This window comes from Ursus americanus, chromosome 31 (genome assembly GCF_024610735.1).
Source record: "Ursus americanus isolate L20-20 chromosome 31, mUrsAme1.1.p, whole genome shotgun sequence".
Lineage (NCBI taxonomy): Eukaryota > Metazoa > Chordata > Mammalia > Carnivora > Ursidae > Ursus > Ursus americanus.
This window is the reverse complement of record NC_142157.1, coordinates 31,424,453-31,450,797: the sequence shown is the minus strand read 5'-3', so window position 1 is coordinate 31,450,797 and position 26,345 is coordinate 31,424,453. Positions and strand designations below refer to the sequence as shown.

The 26,345-nt window shown below is 41.5% G+C and overlaps 1 protein-coding gene across 4 annotated transcripts in view; it reads right to left on the bottom strand.

Annotated features, from left to right (window-relative positions):
• Positions 1-26,345, bottom strand: part of PRKCQ (protein kinase C theta) — a 168,647-nt gene that overhangs the window by 27,737 nt on the left and 114,565 nt on the right. For all 4 annotated transcript variants that reach the window (XM_087857744.1, XM_087857743.1, XM_045812956.2 and 1 more), the window contains exons 13-14: positions 3,411-3,502; positions 1,818-1,880 (exon numbers count right to left, since the gene is read on the bottom strand). In XM_087857744.1, coding sequence (XP_087713870.1) covers positions 1,818-1,880; positions 3,411-3,502 — 155 coding nt within the window. The remainder of the gene's footprint in view (positions 1-1,817; positions 1,881-3,410; positions 3,503-26,345) is intronic.

The following is a 26,345-nucleotide window of genomic DNA, read 5'->3' as shown; positions in this document are numbered from 1 at the left end:
AATATCCTCTGTATGGATGGTGTGTGCCTGGGGTGGTCTGTGCAGGCGGCTTCTTGGAGGGATGGCTGGAGCTGAAGCAAGTACAGGCCAAGGGGTCTTGGGACATTCTGCACTAGGGCTGCCCTGGAAGGGTGGCTGGAGCTAAAGTGGGTGCAGCTGTGGGTTCCTGGGACACTCCACACTGAGGCTGTCTTGGTGCGGTGGCTGGAGCTGGGTGGGCGTGGGCCAGCATGCTACACATAGGGGATGCCCTGGCTGAAGTGAACATAGGCTGGTACGTCCTAGGGCAACTTACACCAGTTTGCCCTGGTGGGATGGCTGGAGCTAGGGTGGGCATGGGCTAGGGGCGTCCTAGAGTGCTTTGCATTTGTGCTGCCTTGGCTAGATGGCTGGAGCCATAGTGGGTGCTGTCTAGGAGTGTCCTAACATGTCCCGAACTGGAGCAGCCTAAGTGAGACGGCTGGAGGTGGTGCAGGTATGGGTGGGGGGCTGCCTCAGGGGGAGGGATGGAGCTGGTATAGGCTGGCATCCTGGGGCTCATGGAAGCAGCAGCCTGGCTAGAGTGCCTGGACCCTGCTCCTGTCTGCACTATCAAGGTGCAGGCAGAGCTTAAACAGTGGTATTTGCCAGCACCTCTGATCTCAGGGAAAGTTCCAGCAGTTCCCCCCACTGTTTGGTGGACATTCTAGGATTAGTAAATGGGTTTCCTTCACTTAGAGTCTAGTTGCCCTTTAAACCACTGTGCCTCCAGGTGGGCAAGTCTGCATGGCCCTCCTCAGTGCCATCCCTCCCCCTGCAGTTGGTAGTGGTGGGGGCAGGGCTCCCGTCATTATGTGCCTCTGTCCTTTGTTGAGGAGCAGCTGTCTAGCTGGCCCTCAGTTCTTCAGGAGGAATTGCTCCTCTATATGTTTGGGTAGATTTGTGTGTCCAAGGAAGGAGGTGAGTTTAGGGTTTTCCTGTGCTGCCATCTTGGCCCCCCTCTTACCACTGAACCTTACTGATGACTCCGGGTCAGTGTTATGAACACTTGCCACAGAAGAGCACATACTCCCACTCTCCCAGAGCCTTTTAGTTGTCTCGCATCTTCCCTTTATGTCAGATTCAACACGCCCCTCTCACTGTGCTTGCTGGGCCAGCCTCCAGCCCCTCAGCCAGCCTCCTGCCTAGCTCTTTTTAAGTTTTATTTTTTCCCCTAATCTGCAGTGAGTCAGAAACCAGAAAACTAAGCTTTTGACAATTTCTATGTTAAATAAGTGTCAACCATATTTTGAGAAAAGAGGCAAGGAGATTAAAGTGCAATAGCTTTCCTCTACGAAGGATGTGAAACGATGGTGTACGATAGAGACATTTTGGATGGACGTGCACTCACGAAAGGGGCTACACGTGGCTTCATATGCACCAGCAGCTAGGTTTCCACAGGTGTGTTTGAGAGTTCAAGGAAGAGTCCCCTCCTTCCCTACCCAAGAGGAGAACATGCAATAAGCATTTCTAGTTGGCCCAAGCAGAAACAAGAGATATGAAGGAGGCAGAGAGAGGAAGCCATGATAGGACGCCAAAGAGAAAGCAGGGTAATGGAAGGAGATGAGAGAAGTGGAAGTTAGAGGGAGAATAACTGTAAGGAGTGGAATAAGGAACAAAATGAAGTCAGAACCTTACTGCTTCTGAGACTGGCTTTCCTGTCTTGACTGTCATTGCCATGGGCATGGAACTGCCTGCCCCAGAAGTACATTAGCCATTTCACATCACTACAGCGATTCAATTAACCGGCTGGGGAGATCCAGATATCCCAGTGTCGGTTTCCAAAGAGTAAAATTTACCTGTACACAATTCCTTTGGAATGAAGGAACTGCAGACCGAGGATGATTTCAGCAGCATAGAACCTGAGGGAAGGGAAATTAAAGTTGAATACGGATATGCACTAATGGGACAAAAGAAAATCCCCATTTTACATAGTGAGTATTCTAGCAAGTACTGTCCTCAGTACACACAACTTTTGTACGTAATCGTGTTCAGTCCTCACAAAAGGGAGATGCCATCCGTTCTCTATGTGCAACCCCAGCCTGGAGAGGATGAAACAAAGCCGGTACCTTAAGTCAGTCTTACCTGCACTAGTGCTTATTCTTATCCTTTAAGCTATAATGTTCAAACTGTCATTTTTTTTGTTATTAAAACACACATGGACATTGAATGTAATAGTGTAAGTAGGATACTCATTTTCCCTTTTATTTTAAACTCTGCTTAGAGCCCTTAGACCTGCATGCAGGGTCATCCCACACAGACCCGAGTTATTTATGGGCAAGAAATGCAGCCGGAGACGCAGAGGACAGGCTAGTGGAAGATGGGAGTGAGATGCTGTTCTCTGTCTCCAGTGATGACAGACACCTGGGAGGCACCGAGAGCACGGCAGCTGGCCTGCCTGGGATGGCTTTCATCCCTTCCAGACGTAGTGAGGAAGGCCGACTGAGAATTCTTTAGCATGAAAACTGCCTGCTGATTTCTCTGCTGCAGAAATCCCATAAAATTATCTCTGGGCACTTTGCTGATGGTTCCTGGAGGTGATGACCTTCGTGGTATGCTAGCCACTGGCTTTGACAAACACCCATTTCAGCCAGAGTTTCTGTCGGAGCTGGTGGGACCAGTCCATCTTTCAGCCCAGCTCAGCCTAAGCCACTCACAGTTCTCATGAGGGTTGAGTGAAACATTACTGAGCACCAGGCAAAGAAAGCTAGTGTGTACCCATATTTTTAAGTGGGCCTCGTGCCATAGTTTTCTTTTTTTCTGAATGTCACAGGGGTTTTATTATTGAGAAAACAGGGCCCACGCGAGGAAGAGTGGCAGGGGGTTCTGTGGGACTCCGCTGCATTCCCAGCTGGTAAATGCAGCCTGCCTGATCTCCCTTGATGCCAAAGAAGCTGAAGATTTCTTCTCAAGGAATCCATGCCTCTTCTGGTTTCCTAACGCTCCCGTCCCCGCAGCCAGATGCTTTATGCCCTCGCATGGAGCTTCCCGTTAAAGCCTTGGTTAAAAGCTTTCACTAAGCTTCAGCCCCATGACCACCTTTTAAGATCTGTGTTTCATTTCACTACTTCTTTTCAAAGGGCAAATATTTGCTTCTGTGTTTAGATTATTCAGAAGCGTGATGGATTGGGGCAGTTTCTTAAGAAACGGAGTCGTTGATGTCAAAACACAAAGAAATGAAACAAAACGGACTCCGGTTTAAGCTTCACAAACTGGGAACATAGTTACCTTGTTTGATATGTCCCCGGGGGATTGCCCTGACCTGGGATTGCGGTGCGCTGAGTGAGGAAATGGGGGAAAATGCCAAGTGGGAGATACATTCCGTGGGTATTGTAGGCACTCGGTGCCTGACGAGAACAGTGGAAACCCCCAACCCTTGGGAGGGCTCTTACGTTGCTCTGGAAAGATCGAACTTGTGACAGCTTTGGATGTGGTACATTAAGTCCCCTCCATTGAGGTACTCCATCACAAAAAAGAGGTTTTCCTAGGGAAAAAGAAAACAGTTCCAAATTTCAGCTGCTTTTTTTTTTTTTTAAATAAGAACACAAGGACTACTTTTTAAATGGCTTTAGATTATTTCAGGGGAACAAATTCTGTCTTGAGATCACTTATAAAAAGACTATCACAGTAATTTATCTCATCTATAGCATTTCTGAACACCGAGGAGCTTGGGGCATCTGGGAGGCGTATGTGTAACATTTGCTGGGACACTGCGTGCTAGGATTCAGCAGATGGCGCACAGGCTGAGGAAGGGTCCAACTGGACTTGCCCACCTAACAGTGGGATGGTGTCGGGCACTTAGTGTTGGGCACCTACTGAAATTGATAGCATGTAGGATGGTAAAGAGAATACAATTCAGAGCTCCAATTCCAGGTGCAGGGCTTGGAAGCATGCATTCGACACTTAATGAGTAGTTCTGAACATATCCTCCGGGTATGGCACTGTGGCAGGAGTGAGAGTGGGGGTGTGCATTCCTGCCTCATCCATCAGAGATGATGAAACACGGTCCTGCCTTCAGGAACCTTACAATTAAGTATCGTAAGTATCGTCTTCTTTCTTTCCAGTCCTTACTTCTATCCAGTCTTGTTGTGAACCACAGCTGGTGAGCTAATGCGTTGCTCCTAACAGAAGACACCATGCATGTTACTAGAGCTGGCCGCCTTGAATGGCAGCCATCAAAAGAAAGGCTGAGTGGTCCGCAGGTTGTGGTTAGAGTATCAGAAGTGGCTACAATTGCAATGAGCCTGAGTTCCTCCTACGATGTGAGATCATACTTCTTCAATAAGCACATTTATGGCATTTTGAGCATCTCAATTCTGAGAGTCCTCATGAACCACAGAATTAGTCATCCTTAAAGTGTGAAGACATTGAACATGTCTGTGCATGAATTTGCACCTGAAAGCCTCACTTGGGTGATTTTTTAACAGAATTAACCTTTGAGTTTTGATGTGAGACTAACCAAGGCCGTGGGGCGTACGAGGTGTCGGTGTTCTGGTCTGACGGTGACATACACTGCCTCCCATTTCTACTGGGAAACCGAGTATTGTGGCTATTATCTCAATAGTTCAGGTAAAGGTAAGTGTTGCCCTGCTTCTTCTAAAGTTGACCTCTCCTCTAACTTACTGGTTCCATATATCTTTAACTGGAGCCCTTTCTCTTATGGACAGGCCAAAATTCTCTGCTGATAGAAGTCCTAACTTAACGTCGTTATTTCACGCATAACTTGAAATTAACCATTTGTCCAATCTGCACACACCTGCTTTATCAATAGCACATCTTTCCTTTACCTCCTGTTCTTGTAAGTACTGTATAGACAGCTTCTAACTACCTTTTAACATAAAACTATGATGGCCTGTATGCACACAGTGGTGGAATCTCCTAGGTGCTCAGGAGAATGAATGATATAAAAGCTTAAAGTAAGGCCGTTTATAACAGTGCTCAGACAAAAGGATCCTCTTAAGAGTTAGGAAGCTTACAAATTCCTATAAAAGTTGAAAATTTGGAATTTATACGTTGTAAGCTAGGACTAGAGGCAAGAGGCCAACCCTAACTTCTACACAACTGTGGGCATAGCAGTTCCATCTGTTCTGAGGCTTAAATCGGCTCTGCACCTAGCTGTGAAGGACTGGGGGTTGAATCTGTGTGGTCAGAGAGTCTAAGATATCGTAAGGCATAGTCATTGTTTACTCCCTTGGGCATTCCAAGAAGCCCACACTACTGCAGTGATTATTAATTAAATAGTAATGGAGATTTATGGCATCTTGGTTGCCACACTTAATCCTACTAAAAGATTTTATGTCTCTACAATAAATCTTTTAAAACAATCTCTTCTAATTCTCATCTTTATATTAAGCCAGGGGCACTGAAAAAAGCCAATCAATCATCTTTGGTTATTTATGATAGCATTTTGCTTCAGTTGAAGTGCTTGGTTTGGGTGACTACCAGCTAAAACGTGGGCTGCTTATGGAGGATAAGGGCAGTCCATGCCTGGAGGTCCAGCTTGGGTGGGCAGGATGGGGTAAACCTATTATCCTGCTAGAAGGTGCTGCTTTTTTCTAGGGGGTTCTAGAAACTGTTTGGAAGTCTCGGTTATCTACTCATCCAGGGAACCGTTGGGGCCACTCTGGGCCCCATGAGATGGCACTGTGATGGAATCAGAATAAACATATACACATACACACCATGCTGTCCTAGGGTTTGGGGTTCAAGGATCACATTTGGAAGGATGGATAAATCTTTTAAAAGTTGAATGCCAAGTCCCAGTCATAAAAAGTAAATACAACTATAATAGACTCAGACTTTCATGAATGGCTGAAATGGGAGTGCTCAGAGCTGAAGGTGACCTGCCACTGACCTGGAACCCTGCAAGACCACTCCCAAAAAGAACAGTCTGCCCACTGAAAATACTCCACATTGGCTCAGGTAGAACTCAACCCAGAAGGACAAGACTCAGGGTAATGGTCAAGACCAGGGGCTTTGCCCTTACTGAGAGCTGAGTTCATATTTCCCCTATTTGTGACCTTGGAAAAGTTAACCTCTCCTAAACCTCATCTTCTTTATATCTTTGCAAAATGGAGGAATTATATTCCCGCCCCATAGGGTTGTCATGAATATTACATGAGACGATATATGTAGACAGCTGGTTCAGGTTGGCACTCAGCATGCACTTGATATTTGGTAGCTGTTGTCATAGGAAACGATTTAAAAGCCAGTCAAAAAACCCCAGCAGATCAGAACTAAATAAATGGAGAGAGATCCATGTTCATAAACGGGAATACAAGATCATCAAGACATCAGTTCTTTACAACTTGACCTATAGATTTAGTGAAATCCCTACCAAAATCCCAGTGAGTTATTCTGTGGATATCTACACACATTCTAAAGTTTACACGAGAGGCAAAAGACCCCAAATTGCCAAAAAAAAAATTTCTGAAGGAGAACGAAGTTGAAGGACTGACACTACTCACCTTCAAGACTTAACCATGAAGCTACAGTCATCAAGACAGTGTGGTATTGGCCAAAGAATAGACACATAGATCAATGGAACCAAACAGGACTCCAGAAGTAGACCCACACAAATATAGTCAACTGATCTTTGAAAAAGAAGCAAAAGCAATATAGTGGAGCAAAGACAGTCTCTTCAAGAAATGGTACTGGATATCTGAGCATTCCACCTTTCTTAATTTTCACTACGTCTTATAGGAAGAAGTCACATGATGTCAATAACCAAACAACAGCAGATACTTCTCAGAAAAAGAGCCCGCACAGTCCTATGGCTCTTGAAACAAACAGGAAAGCAAGAGGCTAGGTCTCGACTAATGGTGTCCTATCTGCTCTGGTCATGAGCTGAGAGAACATACAAAGCAGGCTAGTGAGGAGGGACATGGGCTTGTGAACCACACACACCAGTGCGGAACTCTCTTAATGCCGAGTAATACGTTATCTGACACACATGATTCTTTTGGGGAGTGAGAACTGAGGTTGTGAGGGGGTTGGGGGATGGGGTACTCCAATCTGCCTGGTCTTAGACTTTGTCAGCAGCTCCCGGCACAGCACCCATGGAGTAGAAATTCTTGTCTCTGTGTCATCAGTGACTGTGATCAGTACATCATGCCATCCCTGGGCCTCAGTCTCAACCTCTGAGAAATGAGGAGTATTGACTAAACTCCCCTTTAGTGGCCTCAGCACCCCCGGATTTTCACCAGACATTTTATTTCTTTTTCCTTTCGGGATAAAGATGACATTAATAAACTACCGAGCACATAAGGTCCATGTTGTGCCTCCCAGATGATAAAATACATATAAAAGGATGTGAGGCTTGCAAAATTCTTATGTCTTTGCCTAGAACAAATGCATATTTAAAGTAAAATTAAAGACTACTCAAATGGGAGGAAGCCATCTGACCACTATGGTAGGGCCTTCTTTGGGGTGTCATGGTGGGCCAGAATGCTGGCCCACAGAGATGAGCCTCCCTTGGAACTCTCCTCAAAGGAGGTAAGCATTCTGGCCCACCATGACACCCCAAAGAAGGCCCTACCATAGTGGTCAGATGGCTTCCTCCCATTTGAGTAGTCTCCTGGTTATGCTCATAGAACATGGCTAGTGGTTGGGGGCAGATACCTCTGTGTCCCAAGGGCCTTGACTATGACTGCTTTAACAGTTAATCCCACCAAGGGCTGAAGATAAGAATGGGTTAGAACAGAATGTGCCTTCGCACTGTTTTGAGCAGATATTGAGTGGCAAGAGGATAACTTTTTGATTGGTCTATTTTGTTTCCAAATCATGCATCTTATTCTCTAGAACTCAAGCAGGCCTGCTTAAAGAAGTACATCTCTGACTTTGGAAAAGAATAGAAACACAGGACTAGAGCCTGACAACCTATAGGGTTATTGTCCCCAGTTCAATCAGTGAATTTTTTCACTTTGTACATGTACATGGCAAAAACAGCATTCTGTCAAGGACTCCTTGGGAAAAAGTGAAATTTACAAAAGAAAGGTTGCCTCGGTTGCCTGCAGGAGGAGACACGCTGAGGTTCTTGAAAGCTCTGTTGGTATCAACTCAAACGGACTGATTTGTAAAATGAATGTTCAATAAGGCTTTGTGGTCTTTGGAGTGAGTTCTCCGAGTGTCCTTCCATCATCCACTGATTTTATTAATGAAAGAAAAAAAAAAACACTGAGTGTATTTCCATCCTGTCCGTTTAGCTGGGGTTTGAGAGTACAATGACATTAGAGCCACTGGAAGAACTGGCTAACAAGAAAGTATTTGATATACCAGTCAATAACACTTATCTATCACCGTTCCAGGTTATAAATATAGCTGTGGCATACATGCTGTTTTGTACGCCAGACCATAAAAACAAGAGAGTGACAGTTACGTATTGCTTTGCTGTGATTTTCTGACAACTGAACACAATAATCGATGCTGATACCCTTAGATAGATGGGTATTCAAAGTTCTGTAGCTCTTTTTCTTTTTTTGGTGCTTTAAAAGTGGTATTTATTATATTCTTATAAGATCACTTAAATAATATATATCAAGTACTTTCAAAAATTCAAAATAGCCTAGCATTTTTGCAAAGAATTCTGTATGTTTATGTACAAAGTACTGGATTTTCCAGTTCCCACAAATCTTTCATTACTTGGCTGATGGAACAGTATAGTTGGTTCTCCTATGTTCTTACAAAAATATGAGACTGCCGTAGGGAGACTCTAATATCTAAATGCCTTTATTCATATTCTTTATGAAATAGCTATATAAAACTCAGCTGTAAACAAAGTGATTTATACTGGTAAAAAGAAGGAAAGGACGTAAACATTATACATAAGAATAAAAACATTTAAGTACTTTGCTAATCCAAGAACTAGAAAAAAATCATTTTTCAGATAACATGTACTAATTTCAGTGGTATTCAAGGCCAGAACCTTTAAACCATTCTGGCCTAAATTGAAGACCCTGCCTTTGAACCTCTACCTTTGTGCCTCCTATCATGTTTACTTACACCCTCGATGTACTCAGTCTTAACTAGTATTACAAGTGGAAGGGGCCCCCTTTAGAGTGTGAAGGACCTCAGAAGTTTTTGCTTCTACTTATCATCCCCCCCAAAAGCAAAGGTTTTTAAGGGTGAGAATTACAACCTGTGAGAATGGCCTTTTTGACACCCCCAGCTCTGTGGTCATGCAGAAATGGAGGGGTTTCCCGTCTGGAAGAACACAGAGCTGGAGGCAGGGCTGCCTAAGCTGTGTGCTGGGAAGGAGCACCCCAGGTGAGGGCGGAGCTTTTTGCATCCGGTGGGCACAGGTATGGGGCACACTGGATGGTGGGCTCACCTGTATATACTTACACACTATCGGTTTGGTCACACCAACACTCAACTTCCTAGTTATGTATGTAGTTTAGAAGGCTGGAGCAATTATACATTTGGAGTATTCTATCTATTACTGTCTTCTTTTTTTAAAAAAATTTTTATTATGTTTTGTTAGTCACCATATAGTACATCCTTAATTTTTGATGCAGTGTTCCATGATTCATTGTTTGCGTATAACACCCAGTGCACCATGCAACACGTGCCCTCCTTAATACCCATCACCGGCCTATCCCATTCCCCCACCCCCCTCCCCTCTGAAGCCCTCAGTTTGTTTCCCAGAGTCCATAGTCTCTCATGCTTCATTCCCCCTTCTGTTTACACCCCTTCATTCTTCCCTTCCTTCTCCTGTCGATCTCCCTGCTATTCCTTATGTTCCATAAATGAGTGAAACCATATGATAATTGTCTTTCTCTGCTTGATTTCACTTAGCATAATCTCCTCCAGTCCCGTCCATGTTGCCGCAAATGTTTGATGGCTGAGTAATATTCCATTGTATACATGGACCACATCTTCTTTATCTATTCAACTGTTGAAGGGCATCTCGGCTCCTTCCACGATTTAGCTGTTGTAATGCTGCTATGAACACTGGGGTGCATATGGCCCTTCTTTTCACTACATCTGTATCTTTGGGGTAAATACCCAACAGTTCTATTGCTTTCTTCTATATTGAGCTGTGTATTCAAACATCCTACAACAGGCTTATTTCCTTTTTCATTAAGGACACACCCTCAAACCCAACAGATAATCATATGTGTGCATTTTATATCTAAATAGGGAGTGTGTGGGGGCGGGGGGGGGGAGAGAAAAAATTGCTCTCTGCTGATCAGCAAACTCATTCATTAGGGCTGTTTTATATTTCTGCTATACCCTAATTAGTAAAATTCACTGCCTTTAATAGACCTATTAGTACATTTCAGAAGTAATGTGCCTGAATTTCCAGAGGTCTGTACCTTGCAATGGGAACTCCGGTGGTATTTACTGGCTTAATTGTCCCACAGGGTCTTTTTGCATTAACAAATTATTTCCTTTCATATCAAAGTACAAACAGGACTCCATTTCATGAATTTTAAAATTGTTGTCCCTGATCGGATTAGGTCTCTACTGAGAAGCAATATAGCAGCTAGGCCTATGGACTTCACCCCTTGAACTGCCCGAGTTTGAATCCTGGCTCCCCTGTTTAACAGGTGTTTGACCTTTGATGGGTTGCTTATCCCCGTAGGATCACTTCAGTTTCTTTATCTGTAAAATGGGGATAACAGTATCGACTTCGTAGGGTTGCTCGGAAGAGTAAAAGAGCTAAAATTTGTAATGTGCCTACAGCATGGACTGGTACATAGTGAACGCTCCATTAATGTCCCAGCTACTAGTACGTTTACAACGACAGTTAGTGTATGTGTACGATACATGCAAATATGCACGTTGAGACATACACTCACGAGCACGAAAGGACCGCAGGGACAGACTGAGCTTTAACAAAAAAGGGAAGGTGTTAAGGAATATATGGCTACTTTGCTGAAGACTTTAGTCACTAAATTATTAATACTCGAGTTGGTTAATTAAACTATTTAGTTAACTAAATTATTAGTTACTAAAAAGATATAAAAAAGGAGATAAACAAAAATACCTCCCTCGGAGTGCCTTTAACTTGGAATGAGTCTCTTCTTTTTATAGTACTTTTATGTATTTTCCAATTTTCAATGCATGTTTAGGTGTAATTTTATAAGTAGGGAAAATATTAATGTGACTTAAAAATTTGAGTGATTTTTCTATCGCTATATTTATATGGTATATATTCTCAATATTTGTCCAGGGAGCTTGTTAATCTTGTTCAGATTTAAGCTACTGAAGAATGAATCCCCAAAAGTACAAGGAATAGCTAGGGCCTTGCCCTCTACCCAGAGTATCAATTTCAAAGAGGTCTGGAAAAAGTCTGATTCACTGATAGATCAAAATAAGTATTGCTATTTGTAGTGCTGGCATGGAAATTTAGATTAAGTGTTTGGTGTAAAGCAAGATGCTATCTTTTTTGTAGCTCACCTAAGTTGAAACTGGCAGGCTTAAACGTTCTGATGAAAGTATGGCCAGGCACAGGGTAGTATGTCTTCTCATTATATACTTTTAAAAATCGCTTCTAATCAGAATAATACAAATAGAATAATTCTTTCAAAAAAGACTCAAAACTGAAAAGACCTAAAAATGGAAGCATCATTAAAACACAAATCTATGTTTACAATACGAAAGCAAGTTGATTACGTACAAGATTAAAGTGACAGATGTCATCAAACCAGTTGTGTAATTCCCACAGGGCTGTTTGCAGACTCAGGTGTCATTTAGCGAAGTTAAGGGTCCTAGGGCTGTCAAAACATGTCCTTTTAAAATATTATGTTTTAAATATCGATATTTTGTGAATGAATATTCTAGAATTAGTGAAGGAGGAATTGCAGAAGTTATGTTAATATAATGTGCCTTCTATACTGCCTTAAGAACGACCACAATCCTTTTTATTAGGAGAATGAAAACAAAGAGCATGGGAAATTATTTTAGTGATGACCACTATTCAATATAGGCAAGTACTGAATAAATAAGCAGACAGTTGCCAAATGTGCACCTGTTACTGGATGCGTGCAGACTTGAGGGCATTAAAGACCTTAGTAATCCCATCAAACCAGTAACAATTTTGAAAATAAATGGAGACCTCTGCAAATAGCATGCAAATGAGGTCAGGAATATAGACTCCATCTCCAGGAAAAGGAGGAAAAGAACAATCTCAGTCCTTTTTCCTAGCTTTCTTTCCTTCAAAGCCTAGGAAGTCAATGTCGTAAATCGTATACAAGAGAAGACTTGCAATGTCGAAGATACGCACCTGGCATAGTCGTTACAAAGTATACCAGGACCTCTTTCAGAGTCTCACACGTCAGGTATCCTTAGTAAGTGCTAACTACTCAAGATTATAGAGTAACAGTACAGAAACTGGAGAGTAGAATTAAACTCTCTAGGATATACCCTGATAGAGCCAGTGGAAGGAGCTGGGAGGTGTATTCTGGAGAACAAAGAAGAGCTCGTCCAAACTAAAATGAAACAATATACCTACAGTATTGAGCTCTGTGCCTGGAGTAGTGTAAGAACTCATCACATATTAACCTTTATCATGTATATTGTCATTATTTTATCACACAGGGAATGAAAACATTAATCTGTATTATAGTCAGTGCAAGGATGGCCCCAGGATTTGTAAGGTCTGGAGCAAGAGTACAAGTGGGTGTCAATACCATATGTATAACAATTTAAGTGTTACAAATCACGTTTACCAACTATTGCATTAAATATATTCTATATGCCTATACATATCTACAGAGAGTGCTAGAGAGCTCCCCCTCTGTTGTTTGGGTCTAAGGTTTAGATCATGAAAGGATAATTCTCTAATAAAATGAGTTGTGGGTTGGATTTGCTGTTAGGCACCTTGAAATCTCAATTTTTCTAATTTTGGATTGATAATATCTAGAAAGAAAAGAGCACTGACATGTGATCAGTTCGGCTGATTCTTGGATCTCCATTTCCTTAGCTGCAAAACGAGGGAACTGCTGCCCCCCAAATCCCAACAACTCCTATGCTTAAAAAACTTCTAAAAATATATCAAGATATAATTAACGTACAATATTATTAGTTTCACGTGTACAATACAGTGATTGAGCATTTGTATACATTGTGAAATGGCCGTCACAGTAAGTGAAATTAGCATCTGTCACTTCACAAAGTTAACACACTATTACAGACCATACTCCTCATGCTGTACATTATATCCCCATGACTTCATTTTATAGCTAGAAGTTTGTAGTTCTTAATCCCCTTCACCTATTTCAACCCCCACTAATCCCCCTCCCCTCTGGCAACCACCAACCCATTCTCTGTACCCGTGAGTCTGGGTTTTGTTTTGCTTTTTAGAGTCCATATAAAAGTGAAATCATGTGGTATCTGTCTCTGTCTGACTTATTTTACTTAAAACACTCAAGGTCCATAGGTGTTGTTGTAAATGTCAAGATTTTATTCTTTTTTGTAGCCGAGTAGTATTCCATTATACACCCCCCCACACACACACACAAATACACATCATCTTTATCCATGTAGCCACTGATGGTTATTTCCGTGTCTTGGCTATTATAAATAATGCTGCAATACACATAAGAGTGCATATATCTTTTCAAATTAGTGTTTTCATTTTCTTTGGATCAACAGCCAGAAGGGGAATTACTGGCTCATATGGCAGTTCTATTTTTAGACTTGTGAGGATCCACCATACCGTTTGGTATACCAGCTGCACCATTTACATCCCCACCAGCAGTGCACAAGGGTTTCCTTTCCCCACATCCTTGCCAACTGTTGTTATTTCTTGACTTTTTGATAACAGCCATTCTGGCACGTGGCAGGTTATATATCACTGTGGTTTTGTTTTGCATTTCCCTGATGAGTAGCGTTGAACATCTTTTCGTGGGTCTGTTGGCCATCTGTATGTCTTAATTAAATAAATGTCTATTCAGGTCCTCTGCCCGTTTTTAAATCGGTTATGTGTTTTTTTGATATTGAATTGTATCTGTTCTTATATTTTGGATACTAACCCTTTATTGGTTATCATTTGTAAACATCTCCTATCATTAGAACCCCTTCAGCTGGTTGCCTTTTCTTTTTGTTCATGGTTTCCTTTCTGTACAAAAGCTCTTTAGTTTGATGGAGTCTCATTTATTTTTGTGCTTGTTGCCTTGTCTGAGGATGCAAAAGAATGTCACTTAGAGCTTACTGCCTATGTTTTCTTCTAGGAATTTTGTAGTTTCTGAACTTATATAAGTCTTTAATCCATTTTGACTTTATATGGTGTAAGAAAGTGGTCCAGTTTCATTCTTTTGCACGTAGCTGTCCAGTTTTCCCAAAACCATTTAATGAAGAGATTCTTTCCCTCTTTGTATGTTCTAGCCTCCTTTGTCAAAGATCGACTGTAAAAGCATGAGTTTATTCCTGCACTCTCTATTTTTATTCTGTTCTATCGGGTCTATGTGTGTGTGTTTGTGTCAATACCATTCTGTTTCATTACTATGACTTTGTAGTATAGCTTGAATTTAAAGAGCATGATACCACCAGGTTTGCTGTTCTTTCTCCAGAATGTTTTGGTCATTTGAGTTCTTCTGTAATTCCATACAAGTTAATTTTTTTGGTTCTAGTTCTATGAAAAATGCGACTGGTAGTTCAGTAGGGATTGCACCAAATCTGTAGATTGCTTTGGGTAGTATGCACATTTTAAAAGTATTATTTCTTCCAGTCCGTAAGTACTGAATACCCTTCCATTTATTTGTGTCTTTTTCAATTTCTTTCATCAAGTCTTATATTTTTAATAGTACACGTCTTTCACCTTCCTGGTTCAATTTATTCCTAGATATTTTATTCTTAATTCCATTTACAATGCATCATTGTCTTTGTTTCTCTTTCTGCTACTTCATTATTGGTGTATAGAAATGCGACAGATTTCTGTATAATTTTGTATCTACAACTACTAGATCCTAACAGTTTTCTGGTGGGGTCTTTAGGGCATATATATCATCTATAGTATCATGTTATCTAAAAATGGTTTTACTTCTTTTCCAATTTGAATGCGTTTTACATCTTTTCCTTGTCTGATGGTTGTGACCAGGATTTCCAATATTAGGTTGCATAAAAGTAGTAAGAGTGGACATTGTTGTCTTTCTCCCAGTCTTAGAGTAAAAACCTTTAATTTTTTGCTGTTGAATATGATGACAGCTGTGAGTTTGTCATACACAGCCTTCATTATGTTATGTTCCCTCCACAACCACTTTGTTGAGTGTTGGCTCTTCTCTCTGGTGTAGATTAAGGGGGCCAAGGTGTCTGATGTGGGACACCAACCGCTTGCTCCTCTGTAAGAAGTAGCTGTCTGGTGAGCTCTCTGTTATACGATGCTGCACCAGGCGTGGGGTTTTTGCAAGACTGGGTCTCTCTCTACCTCTCCTATCAGTCTCAACATGGTCCTCTCATCCTTTGTTGTGCAGAGTACTTCATGTATTCTTCCGGGGAGATGGTCCCCATGCAGCTGTGGATTTGGTCTGTCCATGGGAGGAATTCAAGATCTTCGTAGGATGCCATCTTAGACCCCCCTGCCCCAATGCCTTGTTAATTGGAAGCCACTTTAATAATGCTTTATCTATTGAGTCTGTTATTATAAGAAAAACAAATGAGTAAAGCAGATCAAATTAGTAGCTAGAAGCAGCCAAGATGTTCCCCGATAGGTGAAAGTATAAACAAGCTGGGTCCATCCAGACAATGGAACAGAATTCAGCAATGAAATGAGCTCGTAAGCCATGAAAAGACAGGAGGGAACTTTAAATGCATGTAACTAAGTGACAGAAGCCAATCTGAAAAGGCTACGTAGTGAATGATTCCAACTATACAACATTTTGGAAGAGGCAAAACTATGAAGACAGTAAGGAGATCGGTGGTTGCCAGGGGTGGAGGGGAGGGAGGATTTTTAGAGCAGCGAAATGATTCTGTATGATACTGTAATAGTGGACACATGTCATACATTTATCAAAACCTATATAATGTTCAATACAAAAGTAACCCCCACAGTAAACTATGGACTTTAGTTAATAATAATGTATCAATACTGACTTTTGGTTGTAATGAGTGTACCACACTAAAGCAAGATTTAAACACAGAAACTCTGGGGGCTGGAGGAAGGGGGCTGTGTACTTTCCACTCTGTTTTTCTATAAACCTAAATCTGCTCTAAAAATATAGTCTATTAATTTAAAAACAACTAGTAGCTCTAGGCTAGCCAGTACGTTCAAAGTGACGCGAATACGTAAGACTAGAAGAAAGACCCGGTTAAGATTCTTCCTCATGTGCTGAGAGACTATGGACTATGAGAAACAAACTGAGGGCTACAGAGGGGAGGGGGGTGGGGGAATGGGATAGGCCGGTGATGGGTACTAAGGAGGGCACATAGTGCATGGTGCACTGGGTGTTATACACCACTAATGAATCATCGAGCCTTACATCGAAAACCGGGGATGTACTGTATGGTGACTAACATAATATAATAAAAAATCATTATTAAAAAAAAAAATTCTTCCTCATGTGGAATTCATACAAGCCTCAGTAAAATGACTGAAGAATATGGAGACTAATAAAACTCTCCTAAATTCTTATAATGTTTATATGTCCTATAAAGGTGGAAATTTCTACAAAGAAGGTAGCATTGCAGGTTCGATGTGAAATCTTCCTTGAAACTATGACTTCCAGAAACATTTTTATTTACTTTGGTTGACAGCATCTACTTATCAAAATATTTGTAACTGCTCTTCTAGGAAAAAAAAGATGTAAATCGAGTTTCCTGGGGGGAATTATTGCTTATTTTTTATTAACCTATTAAACACGTAGGATTTAAGGGCTCATTCACATGCTAGCTAAATACAAATCCTTATAAAGTGGGTATAGGAGATACCCCATTAGTTTTAGTTCCTAAAGGCTGACTCATCTTGCCAGCTTCCATCCTGGCAAATTCCCATCCCACAGTTTCTCTTCAAACTCAGGCCCTTGGATGGTACCTCGCAGTTTGTGCTCTGTCTTGTACGGGAGTGGTATTGGTGCCCTTGCCGCTGACATTTCAAGCCTTTTCTATGTCTCCTCGAGACTCATTCCCATTTCTGCCCCTGTCATTTCCAGCCTGAGGAAGCTTCCTTCTTTTCTGTCCTGGTTGCAGCCATGACGCGCACACTCCAGTTTTCTCTCCTGCCTCCAGCTTTCACTTCACGTCCTAGGAGAGCCCCTCTTCTTACCAAGAGTCTCCTGTATGCTTTATCCTAACCCCTTCATTTTCCAAAACCTTCCTCCATGAATTCCTGCCTTTTGTCTGGCTTCTTTGTCTGTCTCCAGAGTTCTCCAGTAACCCTTGAGCCCTGGGATCACGTGCTTTCTGAAAGACTTTGTATAACTACTGAGTCTACCCACCTGTCACTCAAGACTGACCTTAGCTGTCACTCAAGACTGACCTTAGTCCCTCATCTTCCCACTAGACGCTTCTTTCTCTTCCTCCTAAACAGCCCAGCCAGCCCCCTCACCACTCTGAATACATAGTTCCTACTTTCTTGAAATTCTTCCCTCTCCATTAATCTTTCTCCTTTGATCCTCCCCCCACCCCTACACTTCCCTCCCCGAGGGGTCTTTCTTTGTCACTTACCTTTCCTCTTCCTCCTTCTACTTCTTAACGGGAGGGTGCTTTGGTTTGGTACTTGAACCTCTTCAGTGGGTTTATTACAACTCACAAATGTTCCCATAGTTTCAACTACTGCCTGTTTGCAAAGAGTCCCACATTTAGCCCTTCCTCCGTGTGTACTCACAGATCCCCTTAAACGCAACGTGGTCTTTGGTTTTGATTAAAAAGAGACAAAAGACGCAAAACAGTCACTTGTGCCAAACCCACATCAGCAAACCGAGACTTAATATCTAACTGCGGTTTCAGCCTCTCTCAAGAACGTGACTTTTAACCAGTCAACCTGGAATTCTGTGGCCAGCACTAGTGAGGTAATCCGCATGACAGACACCCCCCATCCTTCCTCCAAAAGAGAGTGACTTACCTGAAACAATACACTTTCTTTGTCTTGTCCCCTACAAAAGCCTCCGCGTGATACAGCTCTTCGGAGCTCCATTCTGTTTGCTAGACGGGTTGCTGCCTAATTTGTCAATCATTGAATAAAACCAATTCGATCTTTAAATTTATTCAGTTGAATTTTAAAAAGATTTGGTGGCAGTGATGAGCTCCAAAGCAAAGTTCTGACAGCATTCGGACACAAGAAAAACACGGGTGTGGCACCCCTGAATTCTTCTGAATACCCTCACCCCCCTTTTCTGAGAGCCATGGGTAAGCTCCTCTCAGTTCCGTTCTCCTTGCGATAAGCTCCTCATCTAACTGGCTTTCCATCAGTCGTGCGTGGGCAGCCGCGGGTAATTCAGGCCACAATTCTCATTTAATTGGTGGAAACACCCGACCCTTGATTGTGTCCCGGTGGTAGCTGGCAGTTCCCCATTTCTGTGGAGCGGCTAGTCCGCAGTCTGCCTTTGTCGGGTCTGTTGGTTCAGCCCTTTCCCCAGTCCGAGGTTCCAGGGCGGGAATTCATGCCCCTACAGAGGAAGCCTTCTCTTCGCCAGGATGCAATCATATCTCTTGGTTACTACTGATGTGTTAGGGTGCCCAGGATGTTTTTTGTTTTGGCATAGGGCGTTCTTTGGGCCAGGATGTAGTAAAATCCCTTGATTCCTAGTACGTTAAGGAGCAGGTGCTTTTTGTCTTGTTTTATGTAGATAAAGACCGTTGCTAATGGGCGTCTGTACCTGTTCACTGTTCGAATGCTCGCCACCTAACCGAAAGGCTCCTACATTAGATTAAAATTTCTATGCAGTGAGGTACCCCATAAAAACACCACACAATCCCCAACCCAGCGGCAGCTCATCCCCGTTAGGTATTAGTTTGGCGCCAAGAGACTTAACTTTAAAAAAAAAAAAATTCTAAAAAGTTAAGCATGCTGCCTGCAAGCACACCAGCTTATTTTATGTCTCAAAACTTTGGTCCTGGAAGCTATACATATCTACAAAAATGGCCAAAATCTTCCTAAGGACAGCCCAGGATTATACTGGCTATGATGGGGAACATTACAACAGACAAGATCATTCATTTAAGAAGTGTACTTGAAAGCAAGAGTGGACTACATAAACAGATTGGAATACCTATTTTAATTTATATGCATTTTTAATGCCTTTTAAAAGGCTTCAAGAGTCCAAAATTGCTTTTGTGAAAAAAAATTATTGTAAAAGGCTAATGAAAAATTAAAGACACAAGAGGCACCGAAAATAAAAAAAAAGATGACAGAACTGATGTGACTCCTCCTAGTCCCCTCTATCCTCTTTGCCTGAGTAATCACAGGGTACTGGTCCTCTGTTTGAACTGCCTTTCCATTCTGGAGAGACTATTAAACAGTTATTTTAAAAATAAAGCTATCCAAACTTATAGGAGACTCTCCTGGGGTCTCTCATTCCTTAGTCAAAGACTGAACTAAGGGCCATAGATGAAGGACTTCCTACACCCAGGGAGGATACACAAGTTTTCCGAACCATTTAGTCATTACGCCAGGCTTTCAGATCTTTACCAGCTTGTGCACCTGCTGGTAGAAAAAGTAGATGCAGAAAGGGCTGTGTAACCCTGAGGGCGGTATCGAAGATGGCTGCCTTTCAGCATGGTCCCCTCATGGACCAGAGTAGCAACCGATCTTTTAAGAGACATTCTTGGGGATGTGTTGGTGGCTCAGTCAGTTAAACATCTGCCTTCGGCTCAGGTCATGATCCAGGATCCTGGGATTGAGTCCCGCATTGGGCTCCTTGCTCCCCTGCCTGTGTGCGCTCTCTCTCCCTGATAAATAAATAAAAATCTAAAAAAAAAAAAAAAAAAAAAAGCCATTCTTGGAGTCTTCCAAGCCCATATCATTCAAACATGCAAATCGTTTGTGGCAACTTTCAAGCCAGTGTGGAAGCTCTTCTTATGGCATTCTAGGTTCCATACAATAAATGAGGCCACCCAAACTGTTCTAGCTGCCCTGTTTGCCAGTGGATTATCTCCTGAGATTAGATTAAATAAAAGTAGAAAATGGGATGGGAGGCCACCAGTTTGGCTGAACTTGTGACCATAACTGAGCCCGTTGAAAGGACATTGGAACACAACTATAAACAAAAGTCCACCAAGATCCTGTCCTTCCTGCTAGGACAGCTCCAAGGGCAGGCATCTATCGGAAACACTGGGACCCTCCCCACATCACACTCCCCTAGGGATCCACCATCAACACAGTGGCCCCAGTCTCAAACATCTGGGACACCAGAACAATAAGTGTTCTCAAAGTCCTATGCAAATTCTTCAACATCAGCTCAAGTGAAATAGATGTATCCCGCACAAATACTAGTAAAAAGCTTTAGCCATCTGAGCAGATAACTTATTACGTCCACTAAGAAAAACTTCTTTATAACTGGTGAGCTTTGTATTGGACCTGATTCATGGTAGTCATTTTAAAATGGAACTTATAAAGTCTATTTGTATGTTGATGTGCGTTGCACAAGTGTGGTAATTTCCTTCCCCAGCATGACAGTGCTATAATTAACTGGTAAAAGAGCTCTATTGAATTGGCTTCAAGAAAACTAAGCACTTGTATGAATTAAAGTATTCCTAAAATTCTCACAAATATAATAGAAACAAACCCAAATGCTTTTCAGGTTCACATGATCTGGGAAAATATTCAGCATTAAAACTAATTTAAGTTTGTGGGTTTCATTAAAATAGGCATGTCTTCAGCCTTATCAACACTGAATGTAATGCAAACATACAACTTTTATTCTGCCTGGGTTTATGAGTCAAACAAGTTCATGTTCTTTCTATTACAAAACTTGTCAGCAAAAAAAAAAAAAAAAAAAATCTAAAGTTGAGAACAAGTGAATTAAAGACATGTAAGCAAAATCAATGATTTTAGATGAATTTTTTAAATTTCCTAATCTTTTTAGTAACCTGAAACCTTAAAGTTAAGTAAGTTAAATGATGAATAGTCATTAAATATCTAGATCATTTTCAAATAAGGTAAAATACTGAAACATTAATTATTAAACGTAGGTTTATCCACTTTTGTCTTCCTTTTACAGAGGAACTAAAGCTATTTGGATTTACTAGTCAATACATTTTGTGTCATGCTGAGATATTTACTCGAGAAAGCATGCGTTTCTAGAAATTATGGAGTATAAATCAGTCCACTAAATGCTCGCGTAAGAGACAATTCATAATTATTTTCACTAAAAAATTAAGGTGTTTAGGGTTAAAAATTCTAATATATGTAATGAAATCCTCTAAGGTTTGTGGAAAGGAATTCTAGGTGTGGTCAGGACTGGGTAAGATTGAAATGAATTTAATTAAGTGAATTTTAATGACAGAAGCTGGTACAAAACAGAATTTGTTTCTTTGTTATAAAGGACCAAGTTTTCTGGATAAGAGATTGTAAAACAAAGATTTTGTGTCTTAAAATAATTTCCTATGTTTCATGTTGTTTTATCAGGTCTTTGATTATTTAAAAATAATACTTAGATATCCATCTAGCCAGAGTGACAAGTCAAGAGCTTTGAAGGCAAATAAAGTTAAACAATGACCTGAGCTGAAGGCAGATGCTTAAGTGACTGAGCCACCCAGGCGCCCCCATTTCTTTTGTTATCTATGATCCTTTGTGACCAAATGTTTTAAAAACTTTTGATATTTTTGACAAGCTTTCTTTTTTCGGTTTACAACATCAATTTATTAAGAGCAGATCAAAAGTTTTAGAAAACTTTTTAACAGAGAAAACAAAAATTTTAACTTTGTATCAGTATATTTTTTTTTTTAAAGATTTTATTTATTTATTCGACAGAGAGAGACAGCCAGCGAGAGAGGGAACACAAGCAGGGGGAGTGGGAGAGGAAGAAGCAGGCTCACAGCGGAAGAGCCTGATGTGGGACTCGATCCCGGAACGCCGGGATCACGCCCTGAGCTGAAGGCAGACGATTAACCGCTGTGCCACCCAGGCGCCCCTGTATCAGTATATTTTTGATATTAATACTCATTCACTTAAATTCCGATCTCAGCCAGCACTGACCACACACTATTCCCTTCTAAGACTTCCCTCACTGCAAACCTACAGCTCTGTACATTCAGAGTTTGTCCTAAGTGTTTCCTATTTAAATAGCTGGTCTCACTTTAGACAAAACTACTTTTCCCTCAACAAAAAATGTATTCCCATTCTTCATATTGTTTTTTCAAAAACACAGATCTTTTCTTGTATATAGAGTTATTTCCCTTATTTCTAGTAGTCTTAATTACATTTATTAGAATTCTTGACTCTTAGAATCTTTAGTTTCTAGTGAAAACTAAATAGTAGCAATTGTGAACCTTTGTTATATCAGTATTTTTTTTTTTTTAGATTGTTTATTTGAGAGAGAGTGTGGGGGCAGAGGGGAAGGAAAAGCAGACTCCTCAAGAGTAGGGAGCCCAACTCAGGGCTCCATCCCAGGACCCCGAGATCATGACCTGAGCCGAAGGCAGATGCTTAACCAACTGAGCCACCCAGGCGCCCCTCAGTATTCTTTCAAACATATGAATACATTTACTGGAATTTAAATTTAAAGATTGTATGAGTTTTGACCTCAAACTAACTTTTGAAGGGGAATTTTGAAGGGAGTACATAGAAAATCACAAAAGATTTGTTCACCTCTGTTTTTTATAAAAAGTAAGATAGGATTGGGCTTACTTGATATGTTCAATTACATGGGAAGAATTGTCAAATAGTAATCAGCTTTAAGTATGTGTTATAAGTGTTCTAAAAATTACATGAAATTCCTAAAAATCAGATCTGTTCTGGCATAATGTGATTAGTCATAATTTCACATAGCACTATTTAAAATAACCATATATCCTTGTCAATTCTGTTATAATGAACTCTCACCAGATCTTTAACCATAGACATTAAGTCCTTTGTCATTCACAGGGTTACTGTTTTACTCTGATACTTTTGCAAAAGTGTTTCTGCAAAAATTCTTCCTCTTTGAGGAGCTTCATGGGAAGGACTTTAAGATCATAAAACTGAATTGGGTAAAGATTTCCAGAATTAATGAAAAAAGCTGGATTCAAGCAAAACAAGAATAAGAGGGGACTGAATGAAGTGGGGAGGATTATAGTTTTTATGACTTATTTGAACAACTGTTGGTCCACTAATGTTTTCTTTTTCCAGATTTGAAGAAACTTCTTCTGTTAAGCTATTTATGACTTACAATTTGGTAAAGTATATCTTTGTAAACAAAGATGAAACAATTTTTCCTTCCTACCTACTCCTTCCAGCGTTGGGAAACTCTTGAATACCCATTTCATGGCAGTGTGTTTATAACAGGACACAACTGAAAACATGGGCTATGTCATGATGGCTTTGCCTGGAATTGTCCTGCAGATAAAATCTGATGGCGAACCCTTGGTTTAGCTTCCTGGCCTCAGAGGCTTCTGAGCATTCAGTCTGACAGTCCATGTGAAAAGCTCCAGCAAAAAGTCTTTGAAAAAGAGCTTATAGGGTCAATCACCATTCCTGCTGCTCTTAATATAATAATCAGGCCAAATTCCATGCAAGCAAATTTGTTTTACTGTGATTATCTTTGATTTAAAAATGGGGGTAGAGAAATCATGTCTGTACCTTTGCAAATATTAGATTCTAGTCTTGTTAATTGTATTTGAGGTTTTGTTATATACCTGTAAACTAGACCGGATTCTGAATTATTCTAGCTTTCTTAAATATCTGGCCACACCTCTCCAAACTAACATTTCCAGTTTTCTCCCACCCTTAAGAATTTGGAACCACTAAGAACAAAGTCCGGTGTTGCATCTCCATGGAGGGGACCATACCATGTCCTCCTCCCTCCTCTTTCACAGCTGAAGAAGGCTTTGCCTGACGTCGGGTGCCATGCAAATCAAGCTGAGGAGGATGTAGACTAGGTCCTATGTAGTAGACTACTCCCCCCCCAGATGCCTGGCCAGGACTTCATACTTCAAGGAAAATCCTTTCTTTTTCTTTCCTTCATGCTAGCACTGGCCTGGAAAGAAAAATCCATCATCCTTATCTCCCAGGCCCTTGCTAAGGGAAGTAACCCTTCAGACCATAGGATTTGGCATCAGAACTCTGATCTGTATGTCAGAGATCTCTTGGGTCCATTTCCCTGTTAAACTGAGAGTCTGATCACAAAGGGGGGGGCGGGTGTTGTTTAAAAAGAGACAAAAGGCCCCAAGGAAGAGTCACTTGTGTGAAGCTCACATCGGCAAACCAAGACTTAATGTCTAACCTAACTGCAGTTTCAGCCTCTCCCAGGAATGTGACCTTTAAGCAGTAAACCTGGAATTACCTGGTCGGCACTAGTGTGGTCAGCTGCGTGACAGGCTCCTGACCTTCCTCCAAAGTGACCGCGCCTCAAGCAATACACTTTATGTCTTGACCACTTTCTGCCTCTAAAAAGCCTTCCATTTTATATAGCTCTTTGGAGCTCCTTTCTATTTGCTAGACGGGATGCTGCCCAATGCATGAATCGTTGAATAAGGCCCACTGGATTTTTACGTGTACCCCGCTGAATTTTTAAACAGATTAATAAGGGACTGCAACTCCACGTACTGTTTTAAGAACTTGTTGCTGAGAACAATTCATTTGAATCTGCTATAAATCATGTATTTCCTTTAAGATTATTAGCGGAGAAAAGGACACAGAAGCCACACCAATGTTAACGTGGAGAAGACTAAGAATGCTTTGGAGGTGAAGACAGTCCATGGAGCTGTAGCAGGCACAAGGTCATGGGAACCTGGGTCAAGGTCACAGAAAAGTGAGAGAAAGTATGCTAAGGAGACCTCTCCTCCGTAGGTTTGTCTAGGACCAGCCTCTGTGGCACCCGAGGACTCCTGCAGGCATGTTCTAGTCAGGCAACATAACGGACTATAGGACATTTCTTTTTCTTTTACTACCCTACTCAGAACATTAGCGGTCTGTGGGAAAATATAAAAAAGAGCAAACTATTTTCTCAATACGAGGAATGTATTAAGTGGCAAAACAGAATAAGGACCTATGAAACCCGTCACAGAAAAGGCCTTGTGATACAGGAACAAAAGCACCTTTCTGGGTCTTGTAAGCTGAGCAAGCTGAGAGAGTGAAAGAAAGACAGCAGGAATTAAGTAGAATTTAGTGAATCTGAAAGCCACTATGGAGGAGCTGGTCTTTGAGCAAGCTTTCAAAGGAGGGTATGTGGGTTCACAGAGGACGGGCATGTTCCTGTTCTTGAAGGAGATGCAGAATGCTCAGGTCTTGAGGGAAGCTGGTGACGATACTTTCGGGGCTTTGCAAGAACAGCTGCCGGAGGAATGGACTGACGCTGTGTGCACATAAGCCCTGAAGACACATTAAAAAGTCCTACACAAAGGTGAGAAAATAGCTGTGAGCTTCACAAGCAGATGTGCAGAAAGGACATGACATTTCAGACTCGCCGGGCCATGCTCACAGTCACAGACTTCCTGAATAGTTATTCACTAATTGCTGATTACCACCAGAGTTTGGGGGGCGGCAGAACCTAAGACAAACTTTGTGAGCGTAACACCGGTCCACCGTAACTCTGTCACCTGCCAAGTCACAGCTCGCTTGCACAGAAAGGCCATCCGAAGCACTTCAAAGTGCTGTGCTGTTTCTGAAATAACAATGTTCAGTATTCCTAGTGTCAGAAAACTGCAAAAGTACTTTAAAGAAGGGAGACCTATCAGTCACTATAAATGGGACAACACAAAGTTAATTCTTACTTCATGGATAAGTATTTTTGAGGATGTGGTTTATGTGGCTTTTTTTTTTTTTCTTGCTAAAACTGTGATAATTACCAGCCCCCTTGGCTTCACTGCAGGGCTTAGGGATTAAAGTGTTAGAGCTGCAGAGAGCAGTTCCTGAATAAACTGCTTGAAATGAAAACACCTTCTGGCAATCCGTCCAAGATTGCCACGCTTTAAAAACCTAGCATGGTGAAGGGGTTTATCTTCTATATCTCGTAGGCAGTACGGTACTTTCTCCACGAAGGATTCAAACTTCTCCATCTGTGCTATTTTTAAAAACATGATCCTTTTGGAGGCAAGAGAGGAGAGCAAAGGATATAAACAAACAAGTGGTGACTTGTTGAAAATCCCATGAAGCGTCAGACACAAACTCGAAATCATAAGCTGAGGGGTGACCAGGGTGAGGTTGGTCCGGAAGTTAAGCTTTGTGTTTTTTATATATGGAAAGTGAAACTCCATTTCCTTTTTCATAACAGCTAATGTGCAAAGTAATACACAAAAGGCTCTGCTGGTTC